At 42.9% G+C, this 18,480-nt stretch overlaps 1 protein-coding gene across 1 annotated transcript in view; it reads right to left on the reverse strand.

Moving 5' to 3' along the window:
- Positions 1 to 4,985: 4,985 nt before the first annotated feature.
- The window catches only part of CCDC175 (coiled-coil domain containing 175), a 59,219-nt gene continuing 45,724 nt past the window's right edge, over positions 4,986 to 18,480 (reverse strand). The window contains exons 14-19 of the mRNA XM_036251072.1: positions 16,402 to 16,540; positions 13,150 to 13,229; positions 11,690 to 11,842; positions 8,283 to 8,385; positions 6,397 to 6,440; positions 4,986 to 5,144 (exon numbers count right to left, since the gene is read on the reverse strand). Of these exons, the coding sequence (XP_036106965.1) occupies positions 4,986 to 5,144; positions 6,397 to 6,440; positions 8,283 to 8,385; positions 11,690 to 11,842; positions 13,150 to 13,229; positions 16,402 to 16,540 (678 nt within the window). The remainder of the gene's footprint in view (positions 5,145 to 6,396; positions 6,441 to 8,282; positions 8,386 to 11,689; positions 11,843 to 13,149; positions 13,230 to 16,401; positions 16,541 to 18,480) is intronic.

Below are 18,480 nucleotides of genomic sequence, written 5' to 3' on the forward strand. Positions count from 1 at the left end.
CTTCCACTTTTTTATATCTTCCTCTATTTCTTTTTTCAATGACCTGTAGTTTTCTGCAAATAGGTCTTTTACTTCTTTGGTTAAGTTTATTCCTAGGTATCGTAATTTTTTTGGAGCGATGGTAAATGGGATTGTTTTTTCAGTTTCTCTTTCTGTGAGTTCATCATTGATGTACAAGAATGCCGTCGATTTCTTGACGTTAATTTTGTATCCTGCTACTTTGCCAAATTCATTTATTAAGTCTAATAGATTTTTGATGGAGTCTTTAGGGTTTTCTATGTACAATATCATGTCATCTGCAAATAATGACAGTTTCACTTCCTCCTTTCCAATTTGGATCCCTTTTATTTTTTCTTCATGTCTGATTGCTGTGGCTAAGACTTCCAGTACAATGTTAAATAAGAGTGGCGAAAGTGGACATCCCTGTCTTGTTCCTGTTCTTAATGGAAATTTTTTTAGTTTCTGTCCATTGAGTATGATGTTGGCTGTAGGTCTTTCATATATGGCCTTTATTATGTCGAGATATGATCCCTCTATTCCTACATTGCTGAGCGTTTTTATCAGAAATGGATGCTGGATTTTGTCGAATGCTTTTTCAGCATCTATTGATATGATCATGTGGTTTTTATTCTTCATTTTGTTGATGTGGTGTATCACGTTTATTGATTTGCGAATATTGTACCAGCCTTGCATCCCTGGAATGAATCCCACTTGGTCATGGTGAATGATCTTTTTGACGTACTTCTGGATCCGATTTGCTAATATTTTGTTCAGGATTTTGGCGTCTATGTTCATCAGGGATATTGGCCTGTAGTTTTCTTTCTTGTAGTGTCTTTTTCTGGTTTTGGAATTAGGATTATGCTGGCCTCATAGAACGTGTTTGGAAGTCTTCCTTCTTCTTGAATTTTTTGAAATAGTTTGAGGAGAATGGGTGTTAGTTCTTTTTTGAATGTTCGGTAAAACTCCCCCGTGAAACCATCTGGGCCTGGGCTTTTGTTTGCTGGGAGAGTCTTGATTACATCTTCAATTTCCTTGGTTGTTATTGGTCTGTTCAAGTTTTCTATCTCTTCCGGAAATAGTTTTGGGAGACTGTGTGTTTCTAGAAATTTGTCCATTTCGCTTAGATTTTCGAATTTGTTGCCATATAGTTGTTCATAGTAGTTGTTAACGATCTTTTGTATTTCCGTGGTGTTGGTTGTTACTTCTCCTCTTTCATTTCTGATTTTGTGTATTTGGGTTCTCTCTCTTTGTTTCTTGGTGAGTCTAGCTAAGGGTCCATCAATCTTGTTTATCTTTTCGAAAAACCAGCTCTTTGTTTCATTGATCCTTTGAATTGTTTTTTTGGTCTCTATGTCATTTATTTCTGCTCTGATCTTTACTATTTCCTTCCTTCTACTTGCTCTGGGGTTTTCTTTTTGTTTGCTTTCTAATTCTTTAAGTTGTGAGGTTAGACAGTCAATTAGAAATTTTTCTTGTTTTTTGAGGTAGGCCTGTAGTGCTATGAACTTCCCTCTCAGAACTGCTTTCGTTGCATCCCATAGATTTTGTGTTGTTGTGTGTTCATTTTCATTGGTTTCCAGGAAGTTTTTAATTTCTTCCTTGATCTCGTCGGTGACCCATTCATTGTTTAATAACATGCTATTTAACCTCCATGTGTTGAAATGTCTTTGCATGTTCTTGTTGCAATTGATTTCTAGTTTCATGCCATTGTGATCTGAGAAGATGCTTGATATGATTTCAATCTTCTTGAACTTGTAGAGATTTAATTTGTGTCCTATCATGTGGTCTATCTTTGAGAATGTCCCATGTGCACTTGAGAAGAATGTGTATTCTGTAGTTTTGGGGTGTAATTCTCTGTAGATATCTATTAAATCCATTTGGTCTAGTGCTTCATTTAGAGTCTCTGTTTCCTTGCTAATTTTTTGCCTAGAGGATCTATCCAGTGATGTCAACGGGGTGTTGAAGTCCCCTGCTATGATTGTATTGTTGTTGATTTCTCCTTGGAAGTCCTCCAGGAGATTTTTAATATATTTTGGTGCTCCTATATTGGGTGCATATATGTTTATCAAGGTTATATCTTCCTGTTGGATAGATCCTTTCAATATTATGTAGTGGCCGTCTTTGTCTCTAGTTATGGTCTTCATTTTGAAATCTATTTTATCAGATATGAGAATTGCTACCCCAGCTTTTTTTTGCTTTCCATTTGCTTGGAAAATTTTTTTCTATCCTTTCACTTTCAACCTATGTGAGTCTTTTGTTGAGAGGTGGGTCTCTTGTAAACAACATATAGATGAGTCATGCTTTCTTATCCAATCAGCTACTCTGTGTCTCTTTATGGGAGCATTCAATCCATTTACATTTAAGGTGATTATTGATATGTACTTATTTATTGCCATTTTTGTTTAGTGTGGTTCTATTTTTCTTCCCATTTCTACTGCTAATTACAGCAGTCCTTTTAACATTTCTTGCAGTGCTGGTTTGGTGCTAATGTATTCCCTTAGCCTTTTTTTGTCTGGGAAGCTCTTTATTTGACCTTCTATTTTGAATGATAGCCTTGCTGGGTAGAGTAGTCTTGGATTCAGATTCTTGTTTTTCATGACTTTGATTACTTCATGCCATTCTCTTCTGGCCTGTAGTGTTTCTTGTGAGAAGTCAGCTGAGAGCCTTATGGGGTTCCCTTTGTAGGTAACCTGTTGCTTATCTCTTGCTGCTTTTAGGATTCTCTCTTTGTCTTTAATTTGTGGCATTTTAATTACTATGTGTCTTGGTGTGGGCCTGTTTGGGTTCTTCTTACTTGAGACTCTCTGTGCTTCTTGAACTTGAATGCCTTCTTCCTTCACCAAATTAGGGAAGTTTTCTCTCACTATTTTTTTGAATATATTCTCTATCCCTTGCTCATTTTCTTCTTCTTTGGGGACTCCTATGATGCGAATATTATTACGTTTCCAGTTGTCCCATAGTTCTCTTAAGCTGTCTTCCTGTTTTTTAATAGTTTTTTCCTTTTGTTTTTCTGATTGGTTGATTTTTTCTACCCTGTCTTCTAATTCACTGATCCGGTCCTCAGCTTCCCCTACTCTGCTTTTTAAACCTTCCAATGTGTTTTTCATTTCTGATATGTCATTTTTTATCTCTTCTTGTTGGTTTTTAATTTCCAATTGGCTTATTTTCAGTGTCTCTATGTCCTTACTCATGCTGTTCAGCTTCCTCAAGATCATGGCTCTGAATTCTAGCTCTGTTAACATGCCTAATTGCTCCACATTGATCTCATCTTCGGTGGAGGTCTCTTGCTCTTTCATTTGGCTTCTGTTTCTGTGTTTCACCATTTTGGCTATCACTGTGGGCTTTGGAGCCTGTCAAGATCTCCCTGTGGGTGTTGGTGTTCTGCTGTTTGTGGCTCCCTCTCCTGTGTTTAGATGAGCGAGGGTGGACCCACGTTGAACACCACTGTCAAGTCTTACTTTCCTGGTTAAAGTTGCCAGCCCAGGAAATGTACTGTTATCCTCTAGCTTTTTGCCTGGAGGCTAGCAGTCTAGGTTACTTGATGCGTTTTGGGTTGTCAGTTGATTGAAAAACTCCCTCTGGTGCTCAGCCAAGGGGCTTTCACGAGGGTGGGGCAGATGCTGGTCGTTAGTGAGCCTCAATTAGCACTTCAATGGCCCACAGGGTGGGGTTGGATCTCCGAGGGAGGGGCTGCTGCCTCTCCTCAGAGCCCTGGGAAGGAGCAATGTGGCCACCGTCCTGAGTGGCTGCACTCAGCCAAAGCTCTGAGCGCCCTCCAAACCCCGAGTGTCCCGACACAGTTCCAGTCCAGTCCGCCCTCCCTCTGCCGGAGCCCAAGGTGAGTGGCTGTGGCTGTTTCAGCCTCTGTCCCGGCTGCGCTGTGGAGCCACCTGGGAGTGTGACCCGAGGGCGCCGCTCCCAGCTGAGGCCGCTGCCGAGCTGCCGACCCTGGGCTCCCAGCCCCGTCTCGCGCCTTCGCAAGCCTACCGGGATCGAGTCGGTGTCCCTCGTTGTATGGTCCTCGCAAGCTGCTTTTCTGTTGGTTTTTCCCGTCGATTTGTCTGTGTTATAGTTGTAATTCCAGTTTGGTTCTGGGAGACGGTCTGTGTAGCTCCGTTCACTCCACCGCCATTTTTCGGTTTTTTTCTCATTTTACTTTCCACAAGCCAACTTTATAATGACTTATCTAATGATGATACCCTTTAAAATTAAACCTTAATAACCTCTAATCAACCTTACACTTGCTGAATGACTTTTTTTTTTTTTTTTTTTTTTTCATTTCACCACTCGCTCTCTCCCCTGCACCCTATCCTTCTGCCTTGTCCCCAGCCTTCTCCACCTCCACCATCCCACCTGGTCAAGGGACTTCACCCTGGGACTCTGGGCTGTGCCTGCCTGTGCGGGGCTCACCTCCATTTCTCACCGCGGCTCTCACCTGGACAGGGCTCTACTAGGACAGGAGGATAAGAACCAAGGAGGAAGTGGATAGGCCTCCGAGAGACCCAGCTGCTTGCCCCTGAAGCAATCAGCCTGTTATACACGATGTACTCACATCCCCGAGGCCCCAGAAGGATCACTAGGATTGTCAGAGAAGGCAACAGTTGCTATTTTTAATACTAAATTCATCCCAGGAAGAAAAGGTAAACTGATGTTCGATATCTTCTGTTTATGAAGACAAGGAAATGTGTGAAAAAGTTTAAACAGATTGCACTGGAAAGTACTTACGAGTTTAAAACATCAGAAAGAAGTTGAGATTGTCATTGAGAAAACTCAGTAGAAGGGGACCTGTGGGGGCGCCGCTGCACGGCCACGGCCGACCCCGGAGTGAGACCACTGTTCACTGTGCGCGACGCGATTAGGGATGGGTTGTTGGGGATCACTAAGTTTTTTAGTGGGCACTCTTATTGAGGAGGGAGGCTTTTTTTTATGTCACCAGCCACAGTAGAAGAGCAGGAAGTTCTCTGATACCCGACGCTCCTGAGGTGCTACTCACCAGGAAGGTCAATAGTGGACAGATAACGCAGCTCCTCAAGGTTCCCTTGTAGCCAGACACTGATACTCTTGATTCTTTCGTCTCTTTCATGCAGCTTGTCTATCAGGGTTTTTATTTCTTGCAAGGTCGCTTCACTATCACGTACAAATTCCTAAAAAAGATAAAAGTAGCACTTTTAGATGTGTGAGTATAAATTGCAATAAAAACATTTCCTGTCCAATGAATCCTATCCCAAAGTACATATGGAAAATCGGTATTAGTCATGGAAAATAAGTGTGTATACACAACAAATTCACACAGTTCTATAAAAGATCTCAGAATCATGGATTAGTAAATGAGATTTAATGAACTGATCACTGAACTCAAAAATTTTTCAATTGTTAAGTTTTTTTATTGAGCCATAAGTGGCATATTAACATTGGGTTCAGGTGCACAACAAAATAATAACTTGGTATTTGTATATACTGTGAAGTGATTATCACAATAAATCTAGTTAACAGCATCACCACACAGTTACAGGATTTTTTTTCTTGTGATGAGAACTTTTAAGATCTACCCTCTTAATAACTTTCAAATACACACAATACAGTATTATTAACTATAGTCACCATGTTCTACATCCCCATGACTTATTTTATAATGAAGTTTGTACTGTTTGACCCTCTACCCATTTGACTCCCCCTTCCGTACCACCCCAGCCATGAGTGAGTTCACGTTTTTAACTGGACAGGATGGTGGCGGCGGCATGAGAGGCCAGCTCACCCTCAGACAGCACAGAATTGCAGAGGAAACTCCGCGCGGCTTCAAGTTTAAGGGAAAGGACTTTGGAATCAGGCTGGATCTGAGTTTTAAATCCCCATAAGCTCATAAACTGTTTGGTCTTGGGCAAGTTCTTAAACTGAGTCTCAGCAGCTTCACCTGAAAAAGTCACTGCTAACACTTTCCTTATCCAGTGTTTCGGGGTTAAACAAGGATCGTGTTAAACGTTACATACTTAGGAAGTGGCAGGGCTGCGGTTTAAACTCCACCGACCAGCCTGGGAAGGGGGAGGGGCGGGACACTGCATGGCTGGTAAAACATGGAGGGCAGATGGAGATCAGAACTACTTTGTCCTGAAACAACGTGTTCAATTTGAGCTTGTGACAAAGAAAAAAAATGACGTTCCCGCTTTTACTGAAGTGGTAGAGTGGAAGACAGTTTCCCAAAGGATTAAGACTGTACAGTGACATTTGGCATAAAGGACACATTGTAGGATGTGGTGGTCACACTAGTTCTGTGACTCTGCAGTAATCCTGACCTCCTACTTGATGGGTGTGCCCGCGCCCACACACATGCATACACTTGTTAGGTACATAAATACTCTTAGAAATATGATACTTACGGAGGTAACACAAAAAACTCACCTTTATAGTGATCTGAAATTCTGCCCACAAATCCATATATTGTGCTAAAATACAGATTTTCAAAATGTAAAAGTTACTGAAACAATTTGAACATTTTAATAATAGCAATGCTAGTTGTTTTATGTAGAAACTGTTTTATGTAAAAATGTCTGTTTCCAAAGTGACAGAACTAGACTGCACGTGCCCTCCCGCTGTACACAGGCTGCCCCGCTGGTGTCACGTGGAGCAGGCCGGAGCTGTCTCCACAAGCTCTGGCCAAATTAGCCGTCGGTGAGCAAAGTAAATGATTGGTAATATCTGTTATGCTGCAGCAGATCATTGGTTCAAGATGATTCACAAAAGATGATATACATGTGGCCACAAAGCACATGAAAAGATACTTGACATTAGGCATCAGGAAGATACAAATTAAAACCACAATGAAATACCATTACATAGCTAAAATGTTTGTTTTTAATCCTCAACCGAGGATATCTTTTTCCATTTATCTTTCAGATAGAGTGGGAGGGAGGGAGGGAAGGAAGGAGAGAGAGAAACATGGATGTGAGAGGGACACATCAACTGGTTGCCTCCCGTATGACCCTGACCAGGGCCGGGGACGGAACTGCAACCGAGGTACGTGCCCTTGACTGGAATTGAACCTGCAGCTCTCTGGTCTGCGGGCTGACGCTCTAACTGCCAAGCCAAACCAGCCAGGGCAAAATGGCTAAAATGTTAACAATTTTAAGTGTAAAGTGTCAGGAAGAATGTGGAGTATCCTGCAGCTAGTAGGATGATAAATTTGTAGAACCACTTTGCAAACTGCTTGACAATTTCTTATAAAGTTAAACATACACTAACCATATAAGGCAGCAATTCCACTCCTTGGTATTTATCCGAAAGAAATGAAAACAAGTTTAGCGAAAACACTTGTAAATAGCCCTGGCTAGGTGGCCCAGTTGGTTGGAGCATTGTCCCATACACCATGAGGTTGCAGATTTAATTCCCAGTCAGGGCACATACCTAGGTTGCAGGTTTGATCCCTGGTCAGGGCATATACAGGAGGCAACTGATCGATGTTTCTCTCTCACATCGATCCTTCTCTCTCTCTCAAAAAATCCATAAAAAAAATCCTCAGGCCAGTTTTTCTCAGTGGTTAGAGTGTTGGCCCAAAGACTGAAGGTTTTGGGTTCAATTCTCGGTCAAGGGCACGTACCTGGGTTTCAGGTTCAATCCCTGGCCCCAGTTAGGGTCACGTGGGAGGCAACCAATCAATGTGACCCTCTCACATTGATGTTTCTCTCCTTTCCCTTCCTCCCTTCCACTCTACCTAAAAAATCAATGGAAAAATATCCTCGGGTGAGGATTAACAACAACAAAAAGAAATAAGAATGATAATGATAATAGTAAAAGAAAATAACACTTATAAATAAATAGTAACCCTAAACTGGAAATAATTCAAATGTCCTTCAGCTGGTGAATGGATAAATAAAAAATATGGCATATCCATGTAGTAGAATACTATACAGCTACAAAAAGAAGCCAATGACATGTCTAACAACATGGATGGATCTGAAAAAACAGTTTGCTGAGTGAAAGAAGCCAGATACAAAAGTGCACATATTCTATCATTTCATTTATATCCAGTCATTAGTGACAAAAAGCAGATCAATGGTTTCCAAGAACTGGAGGTAGGGTGGATAATACTACAAAGGGACACAAGGGAAATTTTTCAGGGATGAAAATGTTCTACGGCTTGTGTATGGTGGTAGTGGTTACAGTAGAATGCACGTTTATCAAAATTCATGGAACTTAGGATGAGCGCATTTACTGTATGCAAAACAGTAAAATTTGATTTAAACAAAAACGATTGTATATGTAAAGATCACCCATGACACATTACTTACTGTAATTAGCTATCACGTGCCAAGCCAGGCCACTTGTGATGTGCCTGATGGCTTCTTCTTCCTGTACGAATTCCTCTGTCTTGTTCTTTATGTATGCAATATACTGGAAAGTAGAGGCATGTCATTGCTTTAAACAGCTTAGCTACTGTAGCTCAGTTACCTGTGCAGTCATTCAGCAAACAGTTATTGATGCCTCCTCTGTGCCACCAACTGCTCCAGGTGCAAGGGAAACAGTGGTGAACAGAGCCCTTGTCAAGCTTAATGTTCTAGTGAGGGACAGAAAGGGTCTACTTTTTAGCAAGCATTTCAACAGCCAAATAAACACAGCATCTGAATATAATTTTACATAAAAATAAATTAAGAGGTATTCTGTCTAAATGCATCACACACGGAGACACACACACACACACACACACACACACACACAATGTTCCTTTTGCAAAATGTGTGCCGTGTCACAGGCGGAAGGCTGCTGGTCCAGAGGAGTTCCACACAAGACCTGAGAGAGGGCTCGCTGAGCCAGAAGACCCCACAGAATCGCCACCCAATGTTTCATTGGTTGGGTGACGATGATAGTAGTGGTTTGGACACTAAAGTCATGGCTTTCTGTTCTGACCACTCAGTACGAAGAACTCTAAAGTCTCTGGGAACCCTGAAAATATGGGCTTTGGGGTATAAACTTGGCACTGGTCCAGTTTCAAGAGAGAAATAGTAGATACTAGAAACTACTGATAAAAGTCTAAGAAAGTATCCTGGCTGGGTTTGTTCAGTGGTTAGAGCGTCAGCCCACGGGCCAGAGAGTCATGGGTTCGCTTCCCAGTGAAGGGCGTGAATCTCGATCCCTGGCCCCAGTCAGGGTCGTTGAGAGGCAACCAGTTGATGTGTCTCTCTCACATCGGTGTTTCTCTCTCTCTTTCTCTCCCTCCCATTCTATCTAAAAGAAAATCAATGAAAAAATTTCCCTTGGGGAGAATTTACAAAAAAAGTCTGAGAGAGAGTATCTACCACAGAAGACGGCACAGGCCGTCTCCCGCAGCCTTGGCCTGGGGTAGTCTTCGCGCGGCTTTTGGCAGATGATATTCCAGTAAGCCAATGTCCACATCATCCCTGCCTCTCTTTGAATGTGGGTCACTGCTTGCTGACTTGCCTAGCTCATCTGGCCTCCAGTGTGTGAACACACTGAACAGTAATTATCCATTTACATGCCCGTCTCCTCAGCCAGATGGCGAGCGTCCAACGGGCTCAGGGCAGTGTCTCGGTCATCTGTGTTTACTGCACTTTCCCCCGGGGCTTGGGCTCAGTGAGGGCTGGAGTGTGTGCTGAGTGAAGGGATGTAATCAGCAAGCAGGGTGGTGAGTGAATAAGGTCAAAGCACAAGGTCATCCAGAGATCAGTAGATTGGGCACCGAGTCCCAAAGCAGAACTTTTAGAATCAGTCTTTCACATAGTCACTCATTTGCTCACTCATTACCAGAATAGCAATAAAATTTCAATTATTTTAATAAATAATATACACCATTTTGACAGGAAGACAATACAGTGGAATATTTCCACGAGTGGAAGGAATTCCTTACGAGCTGGGTCCAGGGCTCGCAGAACGAAGATGCGTTGCGTGCGTGGGGGCTACTGATGATGGTACCTGGGCTCTGTGGAGCACATCTACCTTTTCAAAGTCCCTTAGTACCTGCGATGCCATTTCAGCTCTACCAAAAAACACATGTTATTGGTGGGAAAACTGTTGTCATTGAGCTAGTAGTGCCAATTACCCAGAGAGGTAAAGGAATTTTCTTCTTACTTAGAGTCTGATTGCTGTAGGACTTTTATTTTTCCAACTATTGAAAAATGTGGAGCCCCAGTTTCCTCATCTATAAAAGGAGAAGAATATAATGTCCACATTAGAAGGTTATTGTGACCATCAAATGGGACCGAATCCATCTTGCAGGTGAGGGATTGTGCAAAACCTTTGGGCACACTGACAGAGTTCCTGACTTAGAGGTCATTGTGGCTTACTGGGAAAAAAAGGTACAATCAATACAAGATAGACACATATTTCAAATGGGCAAAAGAACAAGTACTTCACAAAGAGGGTGTACAAGCAACCAACGACATATGAATAGGTGCTTCATTAATCACCAGGAAAATGAAAATAAAAAGCACAATGGGACACCACTGCACACCCTCTGGAATGGTGAAATTAAAAAAGACCACGCTAAGTGGGGTACAGACTGACAATCCCCAGAAGAGGGGGTGGTGGGGCAGAGATAAACCACAGAACTTATATGCATGTATGCATGAACAGTGGATATGGACAACAAAGCTGGGGACAGGGTGGGGGGGGGCGGGGAGGGGGGATTCAGTGGGGGAAAAAGGAGAAACATATGTAACAAAAATAAATAAATTAATTAATTAAAAAAAAGAAAAAGAAAAAGACCACGCTGCTGCCCTGGACAATTTAGCTCAGCGGTCAGAGCATCGGCCCTCAGACCAAAGGGTCTTGGGTTCGATTCCGGTCAAGGGCACATACCTGAGTTGCAGGTACGGGATCGTGCAGGAGGCAACCAGTTGATGTGTCTCTCTCACATTGATTTCTCTCTCTCTCTCTCTCTCTCTCTCTCTCTCTCTCTCTCTCTCTCCCTCTCCTCCCCCCATCCCCCTTCCACTTTCTCTAAAAAGCAATGGAAAAATATCCTTCGGAGAGGATTAACAACAACAACAAAAAGGACCAAGTTTCGGTGAACTGTGGAACAGCTGCTGTTCTCGTACATTACTGCCAGAGTGGCAACTATTCTTTGGGAGGCTGGCCCAGTGCGCTAATGTGGACGATATGCATCTCTATGGCTCTGTGATTCCACTTGAGTGTACACCCAACAGAAACATGTATGCATGTTCACCAAATAACATATACTAGAATGTCCGTAGCAACACTCTTTGTAACAGTGCACATCAAACTCTCCTGACTCCCATCAACAGTAGAGTATATAAATACGTTTTGGTCTCATCACCACATGGAATACCACACAGACCTGAGAATGAAGGAACCTTCACTGGGCTCAACAGTAAGGATGAACCGAGAAAGCGTGGTGTTGAGCAGAAGAGTGCACACTGCTCATTCATACAAATAATGTCTGAAAACAGGCAAAGCTAGTCCGTAGTTTTAGAAGTCAGGATGGCGGTGCCCTTGGGGGAAGGCCAGTGATGGGAAGGGACACAGAGGATACCTGGATATCAGTAATGCTGTGTTTCTTGATCTGGGTGCTGGTTACCCAGGTGTGTTCATGAACCTGTGCACATGATTTGGGCACTTTTAAGCTTCATTTAAAAATGTTTAATAGCTATTCTCTGATCACTATAACAGTCTAGGCAATCAACCAAACCCACTGTGCAAGTTGAAGTGCTCTTGAACTTACTTCTTTTAACTTTTTATTTTCCACGAGAATAGCTTCTGCTTTTAGATCATGTACATAGATTTCATTTTCCAAGTTCTTTAGAATTTCAAAATGACTTCTGACTTTTCTGACTTCTTGATCCCGTAATTGTTTCAGCTCTTGCTTCACTTCATCCTGCTCAAACATAAAACACACTTGTCCCACTGAGCTCACCAGCAGGGCCCTGGTGTCTTAGGCTGCCTGGACACGCTCAGAGAGCAGGCCTAATGGATTCCCCAACTGTCAGCAGAGGCTACAGATAAAAGGCTATATTAAATTCAAAAGCTGACTCATAGAAGTTTATTCATGGACTCTGGAAAGCAGGTCCATGCACTCCAAGTTAAGTTGTTGAGACAACTTCACAAAATAGAATATACGTTTCTATATGAACAGTTATCTGGCAAAAGTGGGGGAGAGTGAAATCTGTCGAGGATTTTCAGGGAGGAGTTAATATTTCTTAAAGGAAAAGAATATTACTTTATGGATTTTTCAGAATTTTCTAGTTTTTCTCGACTGAATCTCTATCGTTATTATACTGTTATAATCAAATAATCTTTATTTGTTGCATAATCCTCACTAGCAGCATCGTATTAAGAAGACAGAATTCTAGCCCTGGACAATTTGGCTCAGCAGATAGAGCGTTGGCCTGTGGAGCAAAGAATCTCGGGTTCGATTCCGGTCACATACCTTGGTTGTGGTTGGTCCCCGGCCCTGGTCGGGGTCATGTGGGAGGCAACCAATCAATGTGTCTCTCTTACGCGCCTCCCCCCCCCCCCCACACACACACACTCTATCTGAAGATAAATGGAAAAATATCCTCGGGTGAGGATTAAAAAAACAAATGAAAACAGAATTCTATATATCATATACTTCCTTACAATTTCCCCCTTCATATTACTCTACACTCATGTTAAAGGTTACTTTTTACATCAGCACATCTCAAAAATACAATCTTTCCATTTTTAATTAAGCAACTCCACATGTTTATCATTAACTATTGATTATAAATTTAAAAAAGGTAGTAAAACATCTCTTTACCAGCTCACATTTCATCTACTCCCTCCCTACCCTGACCAGTCCTTGTCTTCATGGGAATTTGCCAGAGTAACAGACCTGAAAAGAACCTTAGAAAGCATAATCCAATCTCTACCTTATAAATAAGGAAACTGAGGCTGCCCTACGATTTTACATGTTAGTTGCTTCTAGAGTCCCTGTCTCTGTTTATATACATATAGACACACACACACATATATAAATGTGTGTGTGTGTGTGTGTATATGCATATACGTGTGCATGCTGTGACTACATTTTCAAACATGAGCATTAAGAGGGTAAGTGTCGTCAGTGCGGACTTCTCGAACACTCCAGAGGTGCCAGGTGAGTTCTGTGCATGTACATCGGTTCTAAGACAAGAGCAGAGAATGAGTGCATTGACTCTTTACCATGTTCTTCATATATCTTGAAAAGTCTCTTGTCATTTGAGAAATATGATCGTTCAGTAAATTCTGTTCCAGCTTCTGTGCTGTAAAAAAGGGAGATAAAATAACTATCCATAATGTTCTTTGGCTTAAAAAAACAGCATTAAACAAAATAAACATGAACCTGGCTTCAAAGTCAAAAACTATGGCCGATTACAAAACCAGCCATCAGGGGTCCCCAGTGCTGCCTCCGTCCCTGTGTCTGACTCCTAAGAATCAACCATTGTTAACTCATTTTAACTTCTCTCCAGCTATTTTCTTTTAAAAGTGCTTATATGGCTCTTTCTTGAGTTGTCTTTTAAGACACTTTCTACTTTCTTCCTATTCTGGTAGAGGAGGACACAGCATGGTCACCCCTCCACACCCCTCCCCCATCCACAATCTCCACGTTTGCTCCCTCCAACCTCCCCATAAAGTATGTTTTCTGTGTAATTGGACTGTAAATGTTTAGATCACTATGTGACAAATGGCATCACTCATGAGGCAAATGGTGTAGGTTGTATTTCCTTTCTTGTATATTTTGTTTTCTTGAGGTAAAAATCGCCTCACTTTATTATTTTCTTAGTTTTCCATGTATATAGCATAGTTCATATAAAAATCTACAACAGAATTGTAAGATCTCTCTGAGTATGACTTCCCACGTGGTCAAACCCCCTAGGAAGCCTGTCGGTGCCCCTGCCCCCCGGCACAGCAGCTCCCTCTGCAGGGCGCTCGCGGGACCTCCGGCTCCTGGATCTCACAGCCTCTTTCTGTTCCATTTGTTGAAGCACATTTTGTACTAGCTTCCTGAGACAGAGTAAATAAGATATTTTGAGATCTTGTGTATCTAAATATGTCTCTATTGTATATTCTCACTTGCCTGATAATTTGGAAGGGTATTTAAGGCTGGAAATTAATTTGTCAGTTTTCCACGTCGGAATGTCTGTCTCAGCCTATCTAAGATGAAGCACTGAAAGGCCTGGCTCCTGGCTGGGCTTCACCACACAGTGACCGGGAAGGGACCAGACATTTGTGTCGGGGAACCTTCAGATGTTAGAGTCTGTGGGGCTTTTCTCTGAAACTTCAGTTTCCTTAGAGAAGAATCCAACCATCTCTTTCTTCACGGGGGAAGGGATTCGGGAAGACTCAGCAAGCTGGAGTGGACAGACCTGTCTTCTGCCCTCGGCCATGTCTGATTACCCCGCTGTTCAGAGCCCTCTGGTCCCACTTCTCCGGCTGCACAGCAGACCTGGAGGTCTAACTGCTCGTTAGAAGGACTCGCAACCAATCTTTGGCCCCGTGACTCATCTCAGCCTTCACAGAATCAGGGCCCCCAGTGGCCAAGACTCCCCTGGAGTGTGGAGAGGATGTCCCGCCTTCACGGTGTGCTTCTCTGCAGACACTTGCTATTCACATTTCTCTTTCTGCTAATCCCTCCGTGCACTTACTCCTTCCAAAAATGTGCTGGTATTTATTACTTGCTGATGTCTTCTCTGCCAGTCTCTTTGTACTTGTGGGTTTATATCTTTTTCTTTTTAAATATATTTTACTGTGGGAGGACTGGATAAAAGAAGGTGAAGAGAGTAGGCAAAGAACATACATGCACAGCCCACGGACACAGACAACAGAGTGCTGAAGGCCAGGGGAGGGGAAGTGGGGGCTGGGGGGAGGTGGGCAAAGGGGGGGACATCTCTAAAGTGTCAACAATACAAAAAATTTTTTACTCACATTTTTGTGAGGTTTCATTAGGGAGCAAAAACAGGTGCATGTGTTTTATCCATCATATTTAACCAAAAGTCACAGCGTGGTTCTGTATGTGTCCTCAGCCCTGACGTGCTAAGAGCCCCTGACATGCTGGCAGGACAAGTATGCTTCCTACTCTCTGAAGCACGGTGCTCGCATGTCCCCTCCTTCCTTTCTCCTGCCTTCCCTTCTTTTTGCTACTTTCCCCTGTATTTTTCCTCTTTTCTTTACCTTAAGAGGATCAGTACTTAAAATATACTGCTTACTTCCATACTTAAGATGTTTCTTACATCTACCTAGTGCAAGAAGGGGTCAGAGGAAATTTTGGAAAGCAGAAAATTAGGACTGGAGTACACGTGTGTCATGAGTCTTGGTAAAGGTGGAAAAATACCAAGAAATGTCACCTGAGTTGACTAAATGAAAAGCTGACAAGAAGTGGAAAATTGGCTGAGGAATGGGAACCAGACCAGTCACCCAGGTATTTATTCTTATAGTATTCTTATATTCTTAAAAACCCACCTTCTTGGCAATAACCACTATTCACTTTAAATAATTGTTTATTTCACATTTGAACACACTGGGTTTCCGTTCGATGGTCCCGTTTTGACACAAACTGTCTTAGTTCCTTTCCCCATATTCGTCTTTGTCAGCAGGTCATGCCCACCCTTGTACACACTTTTTGTTCCCATTCCAGTCCTTCTGGAACTTTGGACCTGGCCTTCGATCCCATGGCACTTCGTCCTTCATCCAGAAGACAGAAATTCTGAAAGTTGTCCTGCTTAACAACCCACGGGGACTTTTGGACTAAGGATCCTCTACTCCCCAGTGCAAGGTAAGACTCACACCTCCAGGAGGACTCTGGAGCGGTGAACTTTGGGGTGCAGGGTTAGATGAGCCCATCCAATTTTGGTGGAGAAAATAATGATTTTTATATTAAATACACACGGTTATGCCATGTAACAGAATCAACGTATGCGTACTTTCAGATACATTTCACATTCTCCACAAAGCTCGCAGATCTGAGATGAGCTCTTATCTATCTCCGCCTCAGGGGAAGGGTAGTGAGAAACATTTAAGGGGTACCTACTTAATATATGGTTATAGCTGGAAACAATATAATTTTCAAATTCATGTTAAGAAACAGATAAATATCTCCACATGTTAGTAGATAAAGAAGTTGATTCTACTTTTACCAAGTACAGAGATAAACCACATAATATAGTTGCTGCTAATTCTTACACAGTCTTTAAAAGAGAAAAGGAAAAATCTGACAATAGCAACAGTACAATTTTGTGATGTAGAGGAGAGAAAATTCATAGATAAGAAACAAAACAAAACAAAAAAAACATGGCCTTAGAGAATAGAGAGTTAAAGGTGACGCGGAAGTCGAAGGAGTTTCACCCTTGCTTTGATGGGTGACCTGCCTTGTGTTAGAAGACAACAATGAAATCCTTACCTGGGCTTGAGACCAATTACTAAGTGATTCATATGTACCTGTGAGAGTACTATTGAGTTCTTCAAACTCTTTGTTTTTGCTAGTATATTCGTCTTCTGCCCCCTGAAGCTGGGGAAGGCACTGGGTTAGTTCATCTTCCTTTATTCTGATACTTTTCACTTCCTCAACATATATTTGCTTTAAAGAAAGGAAAGTTGATTGTGAGGCATGATTTTGGAGAACTGACATCACACTCTAGAGTGTAGAATATAAATTGTTTTAGGGAGAGAGTTCTCTCTTGGTGTTCGCCTACCCTGAGGCGCACAGCACCTCATACCAGATGTTTTTACTATACCTCTGGCTGCCTCACTGACTCTCCGGCAGTCTACAAACTGAGATGAGATGCAATGGCTTTGCAAAGCTCCTCTCAGGCCTGTAGCTCTATTGCTATACTTATGCTAATGCTACCACGTATGTACCCCTAAATTATTTAAGGAATTTCTTTTGGTTGATCATATTTTAAGAAAACAAACCAACAGGCAGCAAGACAGAATATACACAAATTCTAAGAAATGTGCACGTAAGACATGGCGAGGGGTAGCAATAACTGGATATACTACTACAACAAAGGGGTACAAAGTGCCCAAAGCAAAACAGGAATTTGTCTGCTTAATTATTCAAACTCAGGTTCTGTTTAGTTTCAAAGGGATAATAGTTGGACCTTTTTTAGAAAGCCAGGATGGGTTTAAGATGGTGATGAAGGCAGAGACAGCCAGCCGCCAATGGCTGCCGTTCTCCTGGGCATGAGCACCCGGCTGCCAGCTCGAGTGCCTCCGCTGCTTCCCTGGCAGGCGGTGTGAGCAGAAGTGGCCCGTGCCCCCTCGGCCCTTTCTTCCTTCCCTGGCCAGAAAGGGTGAGAACGGAAGCGGCCACCTGGACCCCCAGGTGTGGGCTTCACGCTGAGCATGGCAGAGCTGCCTGTCCAGCTCAGGACTGCTCCCCTTCAGCCTATACCAAGAAAGAGAAATATATGTCTGTCTTGCTGTGATGACCACACCAGTGGGCCTTCTCAACTAGGGACACAGACTCTTAAGGATTGAACAGGCCATACTTCCTGCGGACCAGGGAGTCCTGGGTTCGGTTCCTGCTAGGGGCACGTACCACACACACACACACACACACACACACACACACACAGAATTGAACAGGCCATACTTGACCCAGTTTACTCTTAAAAACTTTCAGTTTTATTTTTATCCAAGTTGTATCTGCACATAATCTGAAGAAATCCCGGAGTGCCAGCAGGGCAGCAGGAGGCACCCTAAACACAGCTGACCAGGGGCCAGTGCCCTTTGACCTCACCAGAAAGATAACCCAGACGTAGAGAAAGAGACCCCACAAGTAGGTGCACTAGTCCTGTGTTCAGACAGGACCCATCATACCTTGGGCATACCTTGTAGGTCCCTGCAGGGGACGTGCCCACTTAAAAGAGACCAAACCCAGGAAAGCCAGTGGTTTCCCACCAGTTGTTCTCCCAGTCAAGCTGCAGCACACCGATCGGGCGAGCTACACAAGTGATGCCACCTGATCACACAACTGACAGTCCACCTCCGTCAGGCTCCAGGGCAAGAAGCCAGTAAGTTCAGCCACGGTCCGTTTCCCAGTGAAGAAGAGAGGCTTGCTAACCCTTCACAGCGTATCTTGCTTATGTTCCCTATGACTGGCATCTGATACAGCAGACTGCTCACACCCTAATTACCAGCGATAGCGCTAGTCTGCTATGTCCTCTTCCAAGTTGTTATTAAAATCCTTATAAATAAATATAAAAAGAAAAACACACATAAAGCACCGTAATTTAAAAATTTCATAGTGCAGAATCAGGAGAAAATTTCTCCGGACAGCAGTGTTAAAAACCTCAATCGTGTATTATGTTCTCTACAAAAGTACAGCTGGGGCGGATCAGGAGGTACGGGAGCGCATTCATCCTTCCTGTTGTCTGCACTCTTTCCTGTCTCTGCTCCAGCCACGCTGCCCGCTTCTTATTCCTGGCGGGACAGTCCTGCCTCAGAACCTTCAACAAGCCTTCTGCCTGGACCCGCCTTCTGGAGAGTTCTACCTGGCATGCTCCTTCACATCCT

Source organism: Molossus molossus, unplaced genomic scaffold, assembly GCF_014108415.1.
Source record: "Molossus molossus isolate mMolMol1 unplaced genomic scaffold, mMolMol1.p scaffold_m16_p_1, whole genome shotgun sequence".
Taxonomy (NCBI): domain Eukaryota; kingdom Metazoa; phylum Chordata; class Mammalia; order Chiroptera; family Molossidae; genus Molossus; species Molossus molossus.